This window comes from Scyliorhinus canicula, chromosome 3, assembly GCF_902713615.1.
Source record: "Scyliorhinus canicula chromosome 3, sScyCan1.1, whole genome shotgun sequence".
Lineage (NCBI taxonomy): Eukaryota > Metazoa > Chordata > Chondrichthyes > Carcharhiniformes > Scyliorhinidae > Scyliorhinus > Scyliorhinus canicula.
Window position 1 is genome coordinate 49,213,798 of NC_052148.1, and position 15,522 is coordinate 49,229,319.

General features: G+C 46.6%; 1 protein-coding gene across 3 annotated transcripts in view; it reads left to right on the top strand.

Annotated features, from left to right (window-relative positions):
• Window positions 1-15,522, top strand: part of me2 (malic enzyme 2, NAD(+)-dependent, mitochondrial) — a 110,189-nt gene that overhangs the window by 16,651 nt on the left and 78,016 nt on the right. For all 3 annotated transcript variants that reach the window (XM_038790515.1, XM_038790517.1, XM_038790516.1), the window contains exons 2-3: window positions 9,840-9,961; window positions 11,418-11,551. In XM_038790515.1, the coding sequence (XP_038646443.1) occupies window positions 9,854-9,961; window positions 11,418-11,551 (242 nt within the window). In that variant the 5' untranslated portion in view covers window positions 9,840-9,853. The remainder of the gene's footprint in view (window positions 1-9,839; window positions 9,962-11,417; window positions 11,552-15,522) is intronic.

Below are 15,522 nucleotides of genomic sequence, written 5' to 3' on the forward strand. Positions count from 1 at the left end.
AGTATATATAAATAATTTGGAGAAAATGTAACTGGTCTGATTAGTAAGTTTGCAGAGGTTGGTGGAATTGCGGATAGCGATGAGGACTGTCAGGATTTAGATTGTTTGAAGACTTGGGTAGAGAGATAGCAGATGGAGTTTAATCCGGACAAATGGGAGGTAATGCATTTTGGAAGGCCTAATGCAGGTAGGGAATATACAGTGAATGGTAGAACCCTCAGGAGTATTGACAGTCAGAGAGACCTAGGTGTACAGGTCCACAGGTCACTGAAAGGGGCAACACAGGTGGAGAAGGTAGTCAAGAAGGCATACGGCATGCTTCCTTCATTGGCAGGGGCATTGAGTATAAGAATTGGCAAGGCATGTTGTTATAGAACCTTAGTTAGGATACACTTGGAGTATAGTGTTCAATTCTGGTCGCCACACTACCAGAAGGATATGGAGGCTTTAGAGAGGGTGCAGAAGAGATTTACCAGGATGTTGCCTGGTATGGAGCGGTTGAATAAACTTGGTTTGTTCTCACTGGAACGACGGAGGTTGAGGGGCGACCTGATAGAGGTCTACAAAATTATGAGGGGCATAGACAGAGTGGATAGTCAGAGGATTTTTCCCAGGGTAGAGGGGTCAATTACTAGGGGGTATAGGTTTAAGGTGCGAGGGGCAAGGTTTAGAGGAGATGTACGAGGCAAGTTTTTTTACACAGAGGGTAGTGGGTGCCTGGAACTCGCTTCCGGAGGAAGTGGTGGAAGCAGGGAAGATAGTGATGTTTAAGGGGCATCTTGACAAATACATGAACAGGATGGAAATAGAGGGCCCAAGAACTGTAGAAGATTTTAGTTTATACAGGCAGCATGCTCGGCACAGGCTTGGAGGGCCGAAGGGCCTGTTCCTGTGCTGTACTTTGTTCTTTGTGAGATTGACTAGGTTGGGATTGTTCTGGCTGGAGTTCAGAAGAATGAGGGGGGATTTCATAGTGACTTATAAAATTCTAACAGGACGAGACAGGGTCGATGCAGGGAAGATGTTACCAATGATGGGTGTGTCCAGAACCAGGGGTCACAGTCTGAGGATTCAGGGAAACCATTTTGGACAGAGATGAGGAGACATTTCTTCACACAAGAGTGGTAGGCCTGTAGAATTCATTACCACAGGAAGTAGTTGATGCTAAAACTTTAAATAGATTCAAGAGATGGCTGGATATAGCACTTGGGGCGAATGGGATCAAAGGCTATGGAGAGAAAGCAGGATTAGGCTATTGAGTTGGATGATCGGCCATGATCGTGATGAATGGCGGAGCAGACTCGAAGGGCCAAGAGGCCTCCTCCTGCTCCTATGTATCTATGTATATGAGGTTTTTCTTTCCACCTCTCTTCAGGATTATATTGGGATTCTCCCTGTGAATATTCGTTTAGTTCTTGTCACCCATCAATTTAACACCTTGGCCAGTAAAGTCCTTTCTATTGGGCTGCCCAAAGTGTTTTACAGCCAATTAAATACTTTGAAGTAAAGTCTCAGTTGTAGTAAATGTAGGTGAGAGCTAACACCAGCTTCTGTAAATTTAAGGCTTCAGTTTGAAGTGTTAAAAAGAACAGTGAACCACAGAGTTTGTTATATAAGGGCAGCACGGTGGTGCAGTGGTTAGCACTGCTGCCTCATGGCGCTGAGGACCCAGGTTCGATCCCCGCCCGGGGCCATGTCCGTGTGAAGTTTGCACATTCTCCCCGTGTCTGCGTGGGTCTCGCCCCCACAACCCAAAAAAAGATGTGCAGGGTAGGTGAATTAGCCAGGGCCGGCTCAAGGTGCCGGCAACTCGGGCAGTCTCCCGGGGCGCCATGTGCTAGGGGGCGCCATCAAGGAGTGCGTGACCGGCGTCAGAGACCCAGCACCGCGGAAAAGACTCGGGTCCCGCGCATGCGCAGTTGGGCCGGTGCCAACCAGCGCATGCGTGGTGGCCGCCCTCCCTCAGGCCGCCCCGCACAAACATGGCGGATGGATCCAGGCTCGCCGGTGGTCACTCTGCCCCCCCCCCCCCCGGGCCCCCCCCCCCTCCGCCCCTCCAGCCCCCCCCCCCCCCTCCGGCCGCCCCCCTCCGGCCCCTCCGCCCCCCCCCCCCCCCCCCCCCCCCCCCCCCTCCCCCTTCCGGCCCGGCCACCACCCCCCCCCCCGCCCCGAAGGGCGCTGAAGTTCAGCTTGCCTGGCGCTGGAATTAGCCATGCTATATTGCCCCTTAATTAGGAAAAAAAAGAATTGGGTACTCTTTTAGTTTATAGATGAAATAGAGCTTGTAATAAAATTGTTAAATTGTCACCAATGCAGCAATGACTGGTTTAAAGCTTTAGAAGTGGCTGATGATGTCATTGGTACAATCCTGGAAGATTTTGCATTGTACCAGAGAGCATTTGTTTTAATTTTATGAAACGTAATGCTCAGTGTTGAAAGATTGGTGCGTGAAATTCCTTGAAGGACTGCATCTTCTCATTTATTTGTTTCATTTGTTTGCATATTACCACAGCTGACATGAGCACAATATTAACTCGGAAGTGCTTCATCAGCATGACAGCTTAAATAAACTTTAAGAGAATCTTGTCCCCCATCCAGAGTTATGCAAGAGTTACTTAACTGATCTGCATTTTTTTCTTTGTTGGAAGAAGTGCTTTTGCTGATCGCTAAGACACACAAACGTTTAACCAAACCAAGGAGAAAATGTAAGCGTGAACAATTCAAACAAATGGATGTGCACTTCAGGGCATTTTATAGCCTTGTTGCTTTTACCCTTATCTGCAGTTAGTGCTACTCAAAGCAATTAAGTGTGACCTTTTAATATTTGTCAAACATTTCTATCTGTTCTGCTTTCTGTGCTGATTGCAGCTTTTGCTGCTCGTGACACATGTTCTGACTGCTGCCAGTGACATGTGCACAAACGTTTATGGTTTTGTTTATTTTTCCATCTAAATGTATGAAATGAGTCAGAGAATCAAAATTCAGGTTTTCAGTTTTGACGTAACTAACAGTGGTTAGCACAGTGTTGTTTCACAGCGCCAGCGACCTGGGTTTGATTCCCGGCTTTGGTCATGTCTGTGTGGAGTCTGCATGTTCTCTCCGTGTCTGCGTTGTTTTTCTCCGGGAGCTCCGGTTTCCTCCCACAGTCCAAAGATGTGCAGGATTGGCCATGCCAAATTGCACTTGGTGTCCAAATAAAAAGGTTAGATGGGGTTACTGGGTTACAGGGGTTGGGGTGTTGAGGGACAAGGCTGAGAAGGTGGGGCCTTCAGGGACTGCAGCAGTTCAAGAAGGCAACTTCCCACCACTTTCTAAAGAGCAACTAGGGATGGGCAATATTTGCAGATCTAGCCAGTGACGCCCACATCCCATAATGAATTTTAAAAGCAGTAAGAAGTCTTACAACACCAGGTTAAAGTCTAACAGGTTTGTTTCAAACATGAGCTTTCGAAGCACAGCTCCGTCCTCGGGTGAATGAAGAGGTAGGTTCCAGAAACATATATATAGACAAAGTCAAAGATGCCAGACAATGCTTGGAATGTGAGCATTTGCAGGTAATCAAATCTTTACAGATCCAGAGATAGGGGTAATCCCAGGTTAAAGAGGTGCTTTTAAAAGCAGTGTAAACGTTGATAAATGATGAATAACTCCAGGTTAATCATGAAGCCCAGAATAACCCCAAGTTATTCCTGAAAGCCCGCCTTCTCAGCTTTTATAGAATATAGAACATACAGTGCAGAAGGAGGCCATTCAGCCCATTGAGTCTGCACCGACACACTTAAGCCCTCACTTCCACGCTAACGTCGTAACCCAATAACCCCTCCTAACCTTTTTGGTCACTAAGGACAATTTAGCATGGCCAATCCACCTAACCTGCACGTCTTTGGACTGTGGGAGGAAACCGGAGCACCCGGAGGAAACCCATGCAAACACAAGGAGAACATCCAGACTCTGCACATACAGTGACCCAGCGGGGAATTGAACCTGGGTCCCTGCTGTTGTGAAGCCACAGTGCTATCCACTTGTGCTGCCCGTGCTTTCCTATCACCTGAGGTGTGGTGATCCTTAGGATAAATCAACACCAGTCAGCTCTCCCCCTCAAAGGGGCAGCCTATGGTCATCTGGAACGATGGCGACTTTATCTTTTAACTGGGAGATGAAATGAGTGAAATTGTTGTACACTCAGTGTCACGACCAGTACTAATTCTTGCCCACGTGCTTCCCGGCCCAGAGGACTGGAAAATCATGCGGGCCCTGAAAATATGGTGTTTTGGGGCTGCGAGCATTTGGAGAGATGCTGGGAGGGGGTGTTTGGGATGTTACCAAAGATTTTGGGCCAGACCCATTGGAAATGCTGATGGAGGGGAGGAGGGCTGATGTTGTGGCCTTTGCCTCGAGTTGCCTGGCGAAGGATTCTGTTGGAATGGCGATTGACAACGTCACCGGGGGTGGCGATCTCACTGGGGAACCTGTACGACTTTCTCCAGCTGGAAAAGATCAAGTTCGAATTGAGGGGATCAGTGGACGACTTTGAGACGCGGTGGGGGCTGTTCATGACCATGTTTGAGGAAATGTTCGTCAGGGGTGGGGGGGCGGGAAAAGGAGAGGGCAGGGGTGGGAAGAGGGGGTGGAAAGGGGGAAAAACCTGCACAAACTGGGGTGTGGAGAATGTTTTTTGCTTTCTGTCCCTGTACTTTTGACTCGAATAAATTACAATTTTTTTTTAAAAAGTAGTAACGCTGCTTAAAGGTGCTGGGAGCAGGTACAATAGTGGCATTTAAAGGGCATGTAGACAAATATATGGATAGGGTGGACGCGTAATGCCTACAGTTTTGGGTTAGGCAGGTACCATAGTCGGCGCAGGCTTGGAGAGCCGAAGGGTCTGTTCATGTCCTGTGCTGTATTCTTTTTTAAAAGATATTAATTCACTTGGCGTGTTTCACGGCAGCGGAGAAAGCCCGCCATTTAACAGGGTTTCCCATTCTATGCACCCCACACTCCGCCTTCAGGAAACTCATGGCAGGGATTTACCATCATAGGGATCAGCCAGCGAATTCAGGCTGTCAGAAAGGTCTGTGCAGCTTTGATGGGCTGAATGGCCTCTTTCTGCACTGTAATGATTCTATAACATAGTTATTTGGGTGGGGGGGGGTGTAGTGAGTGGGTCAAATCTTCTGGTTTGTGGACAATCAGAGACCGGGGCTGCAATGCAGACTGGAGCCGCCGTGCAGGACCTGGTTCGGCACCGGGGGTTACACACCATGCTAACATGTCTGACTTTCACCCACTGCAGACTGTGGACATCGGAATCCAACCAGGAAAAGTGGTTTTCATCCTAGTCGCCGAAGCCCTGGGAGATGCACTGAAGCTGTATGAGCAGGAGCTGAAGGAACCTGCAGCCCCAGAGGAATAGGAATCAGCTGATGAGGAGTGAGAGCTGGCAGCCCAACTGGCCGAGGTGAAGGTGGGAAGGAGGTACCGCATCAGGCCTCGTGTGTACTGGCAGCACCTGTTATTGGAGGATCTGTCAAACCGGGCGTGCTGTGGAAAACTACTCCGCGATTCTTACCTGCTAGACTATGGGGTGTAGGCCTGGGTTGGCAGTAAACAGCTGGTCCGATCCACAGGATGGAGGATGATGATGACCCACTCAGCAATGAGCTCTGGTCTCCGCATCGTTTGGCAGCGTCTGACTCCTACTCCCCACGGGAGCACTTCCACCGTCTGCTTGGTGAACCCTGCATGTGAGCTGGCCATTCCATCACAGTCCTGAAGGCACTGTTGCTAAGTATGCAGATGATACAAAGATCTGTCGAGGGACAGATAGTATTGAGGAAGCAAGGGGGCTGCAGAAGGACATGTCCAGGTGATCCTGGTACGTAGCTACCTGTGACACGTCAGCCCTGCCCTGGGCCTTGGCCACTGCCGTCACAGATTACCCCAAGCTTGGACATCCTGTCCCCTGGCCGATACCGTCGCCCTCAAGGCCTCCACCACCCAATCAGTGTTGGCCTTGGTGGCACGCATGGTTGGCACCGGCTCCTGCTGCCTTCAGGCGTTGGACTTCTCCAGCTGCACCTGCAGGTGCTGGTTGGTTGCTGACAGCCTCTCGTGTAGTCCCTGCCACTGTCTCTGCATTTCCATTATTGTTGGAATTGCCCTTTCCAGAGGCTCGAGGCCGGTCTGATGGCAGCTAGTCCCTGGGGTCGGTCCGCCCCCCTCAGGGGTTCCTACCTCCAGCTAATGTAACGTTGCACGTGTGTGGTGCGCACCATATAGTGCCACTTCACTAACATGCCCAACCGAGGTGAGTACCTGGCGTGGTGGAGGTTGTTGGAGACAGCTGTGATGGAAAGTCTGTGTGGTTTCCGGACTGGTGCTCTGTGGTGTCTCGGGCTGGCGTTTGAGGGCTCACATCGCTGTCCTTTGCTGCCTCGTCATTGGAATCTTCTTGGGGTCGGGGTCAGGGGACACCAGAAAGGCTTGTGTCATCTCCAGGTGATCCTGCAAGACATTTGCTTTTGCTGCAGAGGTCTGCTCCAACTTTACAGCCAAATCTCTCACTGTTTTCTACCTGGTCTGGTAACCAAGAGACATACCATTTGTAGGGGAAAGTACTCCTCCAACATTCACTTATCTCCTTTCATCAAAATTCCACCCTGTATTGGTTAAAAAGAGGGCTTTTCTGTGACCCTGGACAGGAGCTGCCTTATATGTGACCACTTACTCTATGGCACACAGGCATCTGATCCTGCAAGACATGACACATAATTGGATCGTGGGTTGGGGTGGTGGGTGTTGTGTGGGAGTGAGAGGATGGCGTGGGGAGGTGAGGTGGGGGTCGTAGAGACACTATACCTCAGCGAGGGCTCACTTGGTTGCCCAATGCCGACCTCCGCCTTGGCGACTGCCCTCTCTCCGGGTCCACCGACCAGCTCCAGTGCCGACTGCTCCGTGATGCTGAGGGTCCGCAAGTCCGGTGGTCTCCCTCGGTCTTCTCTCTCTGCGGTATGTGCCACCTTCCACTGATCGGTGGGTGGGGGGGGGGGGGGGGGGGGGGGGGGGGGGGGGGGGCGAAGACAGAAAGTGCAGTGTTAGATAGTCGTGCAGCACGAGGTAGGCAGCTGGTGGCCTTTGTGGCAATGGCACGTGGCCATGGGTGCTGGCATGTGATGCAGGGTTGGGTGCGTACACACTGCCGGTGGGTAAGGTTCGTTCATCCTCTGGGTGGGGGGTTACGGGCCTGTGGGACAGGGGTTGGTGCCAGTGGCAAGGTGTTGCCTATTCACCCTGGCCGACCTGAGGAGGTTGTGCAACTTCTTCCGGAACTGCTGTCCAATACTGATGGTGGAGCCCACAGGCCACTACCACTTGTGCCCAGGCCTGAAATATGACAGTGTGTGGCAGCCTCCTTCCCACCTCGGGGAACAGGGTGGCCTGCCTCTCCTCCACGGCGTCCAACAGGGTCTTGAGCTGTGCGTCCGTGAACCGAGGCGCCACTCTTCTTGCTGCCACCTTGTTGTCTGGGAGGAGTGTGTGGGGACTGGAGTGCTAATATGTGGCCGCAGCTTGCCAGCCTCTCGACTGGCAATCTTGACCCCGGTGAATCGGGCACAGGTTTTCATTGGAATCGCTCGAGTTCCACGTGGTGCCAGTGCTAGCCCATTAATGGATCCTGAATTGCTCCAGGGCGGGCGCCAATTTAGTTGTCGTAGATGTCGACCGATTCAGTCCCAGAGTCAGCACTTAGTCTCTGGAACAGAGAATCCCACCCAGGATGTATGACTGAAGCTCTGCGCTGGGAACCTGTGGAAGTCCTGGTGTGTGAACCTATGGGGAAATTGCCCAGGAAGTTTCAACTTCTCCCAGGAATCCTTCATGAACATCTCTGACGCTGAACATTTTTGTGGTACTTGCTGGTTAGCTACCAGGTAGCTACTCTACCTGACTACTTGGCTGTTCCCCTGTTGAGGCCACCCCAGCCCCCTGCATTCGACTGTCTGCACCCCTGATTACCTGACTGTCCTGTAGTACCATCGATCCACTGCTCACTTCTGTGCAAGCTGGGCTTGGAAGATGCGGTATAAATGCGAAGCAGCATCGAGCCAAGTCAGAGGAATTTTGAGCGTTGTGGCAACCCGATGATCATTGCCGCTGCTTGGAAGATCTGGGCCAGTGTGTCTTGTATAGTGAATGCATAAGCATTGGGCTTTGGCATGCCCCTCCTTGGTGAAAATTAAATTGCCAGCCGCAGCATCACCTTGACCACTCTGTCGTTTTGCTGTTGGCAAAATTCATGCATGGGTTTTTTAGATTTTCTTTGGCACCTACAGGTTTCAGCAATAAAAGTTGAAGGTCATGTGGCATATTACAGTGCGGCATTGTAATTTGGTGTATAAACATGAGTAAGTATTTAACTAGGCTTCAATGAGCACTACTGTTGTACAATGATCAGGTATTTTGCAACAGCAGTGGGAATGGTTGTTGGAGTGAATGGATGATTATTGAACTATGATTGTGCTTGTGTACATTAAACATTCAGGAAGTTGAACCTGTCTGGATCATTGACTTTTATTTTCTGCTATTAGTCCCAACTGCCTTCATTTTACGCTCTGGTGCAATCTGGATCACGAGTTATTAAATGCACTTCCTGCTAATCAGAAGTAATTACTTGTATTGGATCTTCAGAGTAACTTTTGTTTCATTGATAATGTGGATGTGGTGGTCTTGTCCAATTTTGCTACCCTGCTGCACCAAACAAACCTTCAGTGGGTGATGAGTAATAAATGAGTGATTATATTAATCATTGTAAACCCTTGTCAAAAACAGTTGATTTCTGTAAGCCCACATGGAGAGGTACACCCATTTACACTGTTCACATTTGTTATGCTTTCAAACTGGGTCTGTCTTTATGGGAATGATTTGTGAAGTGATACTGGTGGGGGAGAAAGGAGCAACATTATTTCCGATACCTTAAGGCATTGCCTTTCAGGGGCATTTGCAGAAGTCTGGAGGTGAATTATTCACTATTCGTTCAATTTCATTGGAATTGCAGGGTTCTTACCACTAAAAAAAACCGTGTCAATTTTTACAAAATTCTTTACAAAATTAGGATGATAAATACTAGATTATTCTTCAGGGAATACAAATCTTGATCTCACTCAGCTGAATCGCTGGCTTTAAAGCAGACCATGCAGGCCAGCAGCACGGTTCGATTCCCGTACCAGCCTCCTCGGACAGGCGCCGGAATGTGGCGACTAGGGGCTTTTCACAGTAACTCCATTGACGCCTACTCGTGACAATAAGCGATTTTCATTTTTTTCATTCAAATGATGTCTGAACTTCTTGAAACTTTTTCAAATCCTGTTTAACATTTGACCTATGTGTAGGAGCTTTGTTTTGTGAATTGATTTTTAAAAGGACGTGGCAATTTCCTTGATCTTTTACTGCTGCTTGCTGAAATGTCTTGAACCCAATTTCTTCTCTACAAGGTACAAGTCATGAGTGAAATGGAATATTCTCCACTTGCCTGGATGAGTGCAACTCCAACATTTTCTCCTCCAAGTACCTCATCATCCTGACTTGGAAATCTATCAAACTCCTGGAACTCACTTCCTTGCAGCACTATGGGTGTATCTGCACTCGGACTGCAGGGGTTCAAGAAGGCAGCTCAGCACTAGCTTCTTGAGGGCAATCTTAATGGGCAATAAATGCCAGTCTAGCCAGCAACACCCACAACCCCATAATGAATTTTCTAAATGTTGGGCTTGAATCGACATACAAATGTTACTAACTTGTGTTACTAAAATGGCTGACATGGTTCACTTTGACTCCCACAGACGGAATATTCAAGATGTTGTCACGACTTAATTTGGCTGTGAGACCATGTGTGTACATATGTCGTTCTGTCCATACAAAGGAGAAGGGAAAACCACTGATGCTGAGTCCCAGAACAAATAAGGTATTTTTAAAAAACAATTTTTCCTTGCATTACACACAACACCACCAGAGTTTCCGATATCTGATGACCTGAAATTTTCACTTTTTCCCTGTTTTGTACATACTGGAATGAAAAAGAACAGAAAATGCTACCATCACACAAATTAGGCAATATTAGTATTTCAAGTCAATGACGTTTCGTCGGGATATTTACTTTCTCTTTCCCCCCCCCAATATTCATATTCATCTTCGAGAGATAAGTTTGCTTAGTACCAAGAAAGCTCGTTAGAAGTCTGAAAGTTTCTTTTTCTGTCAAAGTACTCCATACATATCTAAGAGAACAAAAATAAAGTGCTCTTTTGCTACAGCAACGGGAGACGGGTGTTTCATTAGGCGCCAGTGCTAGCCCCTCACCGGTGCCGGAATCGGTGAGGGGTTTGCGCCGATTTTTCGGGCATAAAAGACCAAACATGCTCTGCCGGTACCGCTGAAACGGAGAATCCAGCCCCCCCATCATGTATTAGTTTCTGATGAGTGGTTCCATGTCCAAATAGCCCTCGATTATTTTTAATGTCCTAATTTCTCCATTCTTGGTAGTGTTGAATTCATAGCGTCTAGTTATTAACCATGTGCAGAGATAGTAATTTACATGTAATTTGAAGTCTGCCTGTTTCCTCTTTCTGGAAAATGTGTGCCCCATCTTATTTCCCTTGCCTCGTGGGCAAGAAGACAGGCAAAATATTTCTTGTGCTGTGAAATTACCAAGAAACCTAATGTAATCCACGATTCCTACTGATGTGAACATAGCCTCTGCTATACTATCGTGTGAATGCAAAAAGTAGAGATAATATTGTGATGAGTTGTTATGGTACAAAGCAGAATTTTATTTCATTTTATTCAATTTTGGGGAAAAAAAAGTTTAGGAGGGAAGAATGTCACACTTGCTGCACTTTTGTTTTTCCACCCATGCACAAAAAAACTGACACATGACTGCCCTTCTGCACTTTAGATCCAATAATCCTGATTAAAATGTTCTTCTCAAGTCTTATGTTCTGTAACCAAAGATACTTACCTGATCATGTTGAGATTTGATTGCAATGGAAGATAATTCAAAAAATATTAAATCTCTACTTTTAACCGAGTTGTGACAAAGATTTTATTTCAGAAACAAAGGAATAATTGGAATAAATTAGTGGGAAAGGCTTTTGAAGCAATAATATAAATTAGTTCACTGTATTCCTTGAGAGAAAAGTGTTGAGATGGTGGAAATGTAAGGTTTTTTTTTTAGTAACAAACGGTGATTGTCTGTTCCTCTGAATTCTCATTAAACAATAATAAATTTGTGTCAGATGTTTAGGCAATAATTCTTGAAGCTACCTTAGAATCTAAGTCAAAGTGTGTGTCTAATAGAGCCTTGTATGCACTTTACAATGCACTAATTGTCATGGTTGAGATATTTTTCACTATAATCTTTCCAGGGCATGGCATTCACGTTGCAGGAGCGGCAGATTCTTGGCCTGCACGGGCTTCTACCTCCTAAAATAGAAACCCAAGATATTCAAGCCTTGCGCTTTAAGAACCACATAGAAAAAGTGCAGGATCCTCTAATGAAGTAAGAGCTTTCTCATTTATCGGCCATTGTATAGTATAACTAAAAAAAATGTAATTGTCTATATCCTGTGGCTGCAAAAGCAGTCATGAAGAACTTTGCAGTTTTTATTGGATTGGATTGGATTTGTTCATTGTCACGTGAACCGAGGTACAGTGAAAAGTATTTTTCTGCATGCAGCTCGAATAGATCATTAAGTACATGGGAAGAAAAGGGAATGAAAGAAAATACATAATTGGGCAACAGAAGGTATACAATGTAACTACGTAAGCACCGGCATCGGATGAAGCATACAGGGTGTAGGTGTTAGTGAGGTCAGTCCATAAGAGGGTCATTTAGGAGTCTGGTAACAGCAGGGAAGAAGCTGTTTTTGAGTCCGTTCGTACGTGTTCTCAGACTTCTGTATCTCCTGCCCGATGGAAGAAGTTGGAAGAGTGAGTAAGCCGGGTGGGAGGGGTCTTTGATTATGCTGCCCGCTTTCCCCAGGCAGCTGCAGGTGTAGATGGAGTCAATGGATGGGAGGCAGGTTTGTGTGATGGACTGGGCGGTGTTCACAAACTCTCTGAAGTTTCTTGTGGTCCTGGGCCGAGCAGTTGCCATACCATGCTGTGTTGCAGCCAGATAGGATATAAAGACTTTACTCGTTATATGTCAGACTGAGTACAATTGTGAGATGATGGTATTATCTCGTTGGATGACAGTCGAGCCATTGTATTTAAGACAAAGTCAGGCACCTGCCGTGCTTGTTCAGAAATATTTGCTTGAAGTTAGTTGATAGCTTGCTGAAGATTTGTGTTTTAATTCAGATTGCTGAAAAGAGTTGGCAGCAGCTGCTCCAGCAGTGAGCAGATGGCATGCTGTTGTTCTGGATCTATCTAATGCTCTGGTGGTATAAATAATTTAAAAAATATCAGTACAGTCCAAACATCAGCTATTTTTAGATGGTAACCTTTGACGGAAATGTGTCAATTTATTATCACAGTCCACTGGATACATCTGAGAAGAAAATAAAGACAGAACGGACGGCACAGTAGCACAGTGGTTAACACTCTTGCTTCACAGCTTCAGGATCCCAGGTTCGATTCTGGCTTGGGTCAGTGTGTGGAATCTGCACGTTCTCCCCGTGTCTGCGTGGGTTTACTCCGGGTGCTCTGGTTTCTTCCCACAGTCCAAAGATGTGCAGGTTAGGTGGATTGGCCATGCTAAATTGCCCTTGGTGTCCAAAAAAGGTTAGATTGAGGTTACTGGGTTATGGGGATAGGGTGGAGGTGTGGGCTTAAGTAGGGTGCTCTTTCCAAAGGCTGGCGCAGACTCGATGGGCTGAATGGCCTCCTGCACTGTAAATTCTATGAACAACACAGCACAGGAACCGGCCCTTCGGCCCTCCAAGCCCGCACCGGCCACGATATCAACCTTTGCCAAAACCCTCAGCACTTCCTTGTGCCGTATCCCTCAACACCCATCCTGTCCATGTGTTTGTCAAGCTGCCTTTTGAAAGCTGTTAATGTATCTGCTTCCACAATCTCCCCTGGCAACGAGTTCCAGGTACTCGCCACCCTCTGCATAAATAAACTATCTCGCACATCTCCTCTAAACGTTGCCCCATGGACCTTAAACCTATGCCCCCTGGTGACTGACCCCTCCACCCTGAGAAAGAATGCCTGCTCATCCATTCTATCCATGCCCTTCATAACCTTGTAGACCTCCCCTCAACCTCTGTCTTTCTAATGAAAACAGTCCGAGTCTATTCAGCCTCTCCACATAGCTAACACCCGCCAGACCAGGCAACATCCTGGTAAACCTCCTCTGCACCCTCCACATTCTTCTGTTGTGTGGCGACCAGAATTGTGCACAGTATTCCAAGTGCGGCCGTGCCAAGGTTCTGTACAACTGTAGCATGACTTGCCAGTTTTTATAGTCGATGCCCCATCCAGTGAAGGCAAGCATTCCGTATGCTTTCTTGACTACCTTGTCCACTTGTGTTGCCACCTTCAAAGATCTGTGGACATGCACGCCCAGATCTCTCTGACTTTATATATTCCTAAGAGATTTGCCGTTTATGGTCTATTTACCCCCATGTTAGACCTCCCAAAATGCATTACCTCACTTTTGTCCGGATTACACTCCATTTGCCATTTCTCTTCCCAAGTCTCCAACCTATCTATGTCCTGCTGTATCTTCTGACAATCCTCAACGCTATCTGCCATTCAACCGACCTTGGTGTCTGTCATCCGCGAACTTACAAATCAGACCGGCTACATTTTCCTCCAAATAGTTTATGTACACTACAAACAACAGAGGCCCAAGCATAGATCCCTGTGGAACACCACTAGTCACAACCTTCCAGCTAGAAAAACACCCTTCGACTGCTACCCTTTGCCTTCTGTGACTGAGCCAGTTCTGTATCCATCTTACCACCTCACCCCTGATCCTGTGTGACTTCACCTTTTGTACCAGTCTGTCATGAGGCACCTTGACAAAGGCTTTACTGAAGCCCATGTAAACAACATCCACCGCCCTCCTCTCATCAATCATCTTTGTCGCTTCCTCAAAAAACTCGATCAAGTTAGTGAGGCACAACCTCCCTTCACAAAAACCCTTGTGCAGATTGCTGGAAGCAAAATCAAAACTTTTTGTTTAAAGTTATAACTTGTAGACCAGAGAATCAATAATACAGGAAATAAACTTGTTACTCATTGGTATGTTTTCAGTGCTTTGAAATATAATTTTATACTAGTTACTTCTGTAGAAGTGAACAAAAAATATATGGCTGGATGCAGTTCTGTGGTATAGATTTGCACTGTTTCATCACCATCAAATAAGCTTGTTATCTCTCTGATTTTACTTAATGTATTAAAGCTCCTAATGTGTTGTTAACCTCAATTCAGCCTGGCTAATGTGAAGCGATACTTAGAAAGTGCTTGAAGGTATTTCTATCCTTTTTCAACAAGCAGTGCAATCAATTCTCTTTTCATGGCTACTTTTTTTTTTTTTTTTTTTATAAATTTAGAGTACCCAATTTTTTTTCCAATTAAGGGGCAATTTAGCGTAGCCAATCCACCTAACCAGCACATCTTTAGGTTGTGGGGGCGAAACCCACGCAGACACGGGGAGAATGTGCAAACTCCACACGGACAGTGACCCAGGGCCGGGATTCGAACCCGGGTCCTCAGCGCCGTAGGCATCAATGCTAACCACTGCGCCACCGTGCTGCCCTTTCATGGCTACTTTTAATGCTTCTCCTTGGTGACATTTTTAAGTTTGCCGTTTTTATATAATTAACTATTCTGACCTGACCTGAGTTTAGACATTATCCCTCATCGTTCAGTTCAAATTTCTGGTATTTTGCCAGTGGTGTGACCAGACAATGGCAGGCCATGGACAGTGTGGCATCTGGGATTTAGTAAATAGTTCTCCTTAATCAGTGAGATTTAAGTATTAGAAAAAGAATCCGCAACACCAGAAGAAGAAAATTGTGTGAATTAGATTTAAATCGGGTACACAGTGAGAAATAGAGAAGGACAGAAAGACTGGATTGAGAGAGAAAAGGAAAAATAAAGAATCTTAAAAACTAAATCAACCACTTGGTATCTGTAGGAATGAGACTCTACAATTTTAATTTTTCCCATTGTTTGGTGTGGTTGATTAGCATTGCAAGAATATAAACCTTGCCACTACTAAGAGACATGTGTTGTTAAGTACTAGCCTTAGCACTCCAGGGTAAACCTTGGGCATGAGGGAGAGTTGAATAGAAGAAAATGCTGGTGGGATGGGAGGATGCTTGTGTGGCACACACATGTCTGGTTAGAGCATTTAGGCTGAAAGGACTGTTTTTAACTATGTTGTTGTAATGAGCTTGTTGGGCAGTTTTCTGTTTGACACTTCTCAAAGGAGTTCTTTTGGAGTTATCTGAAAGTGCCTTCATGTAATTTTTGCAGTTTAGTAAAAAATTGAAAATCACTTCGCCTTGAGTC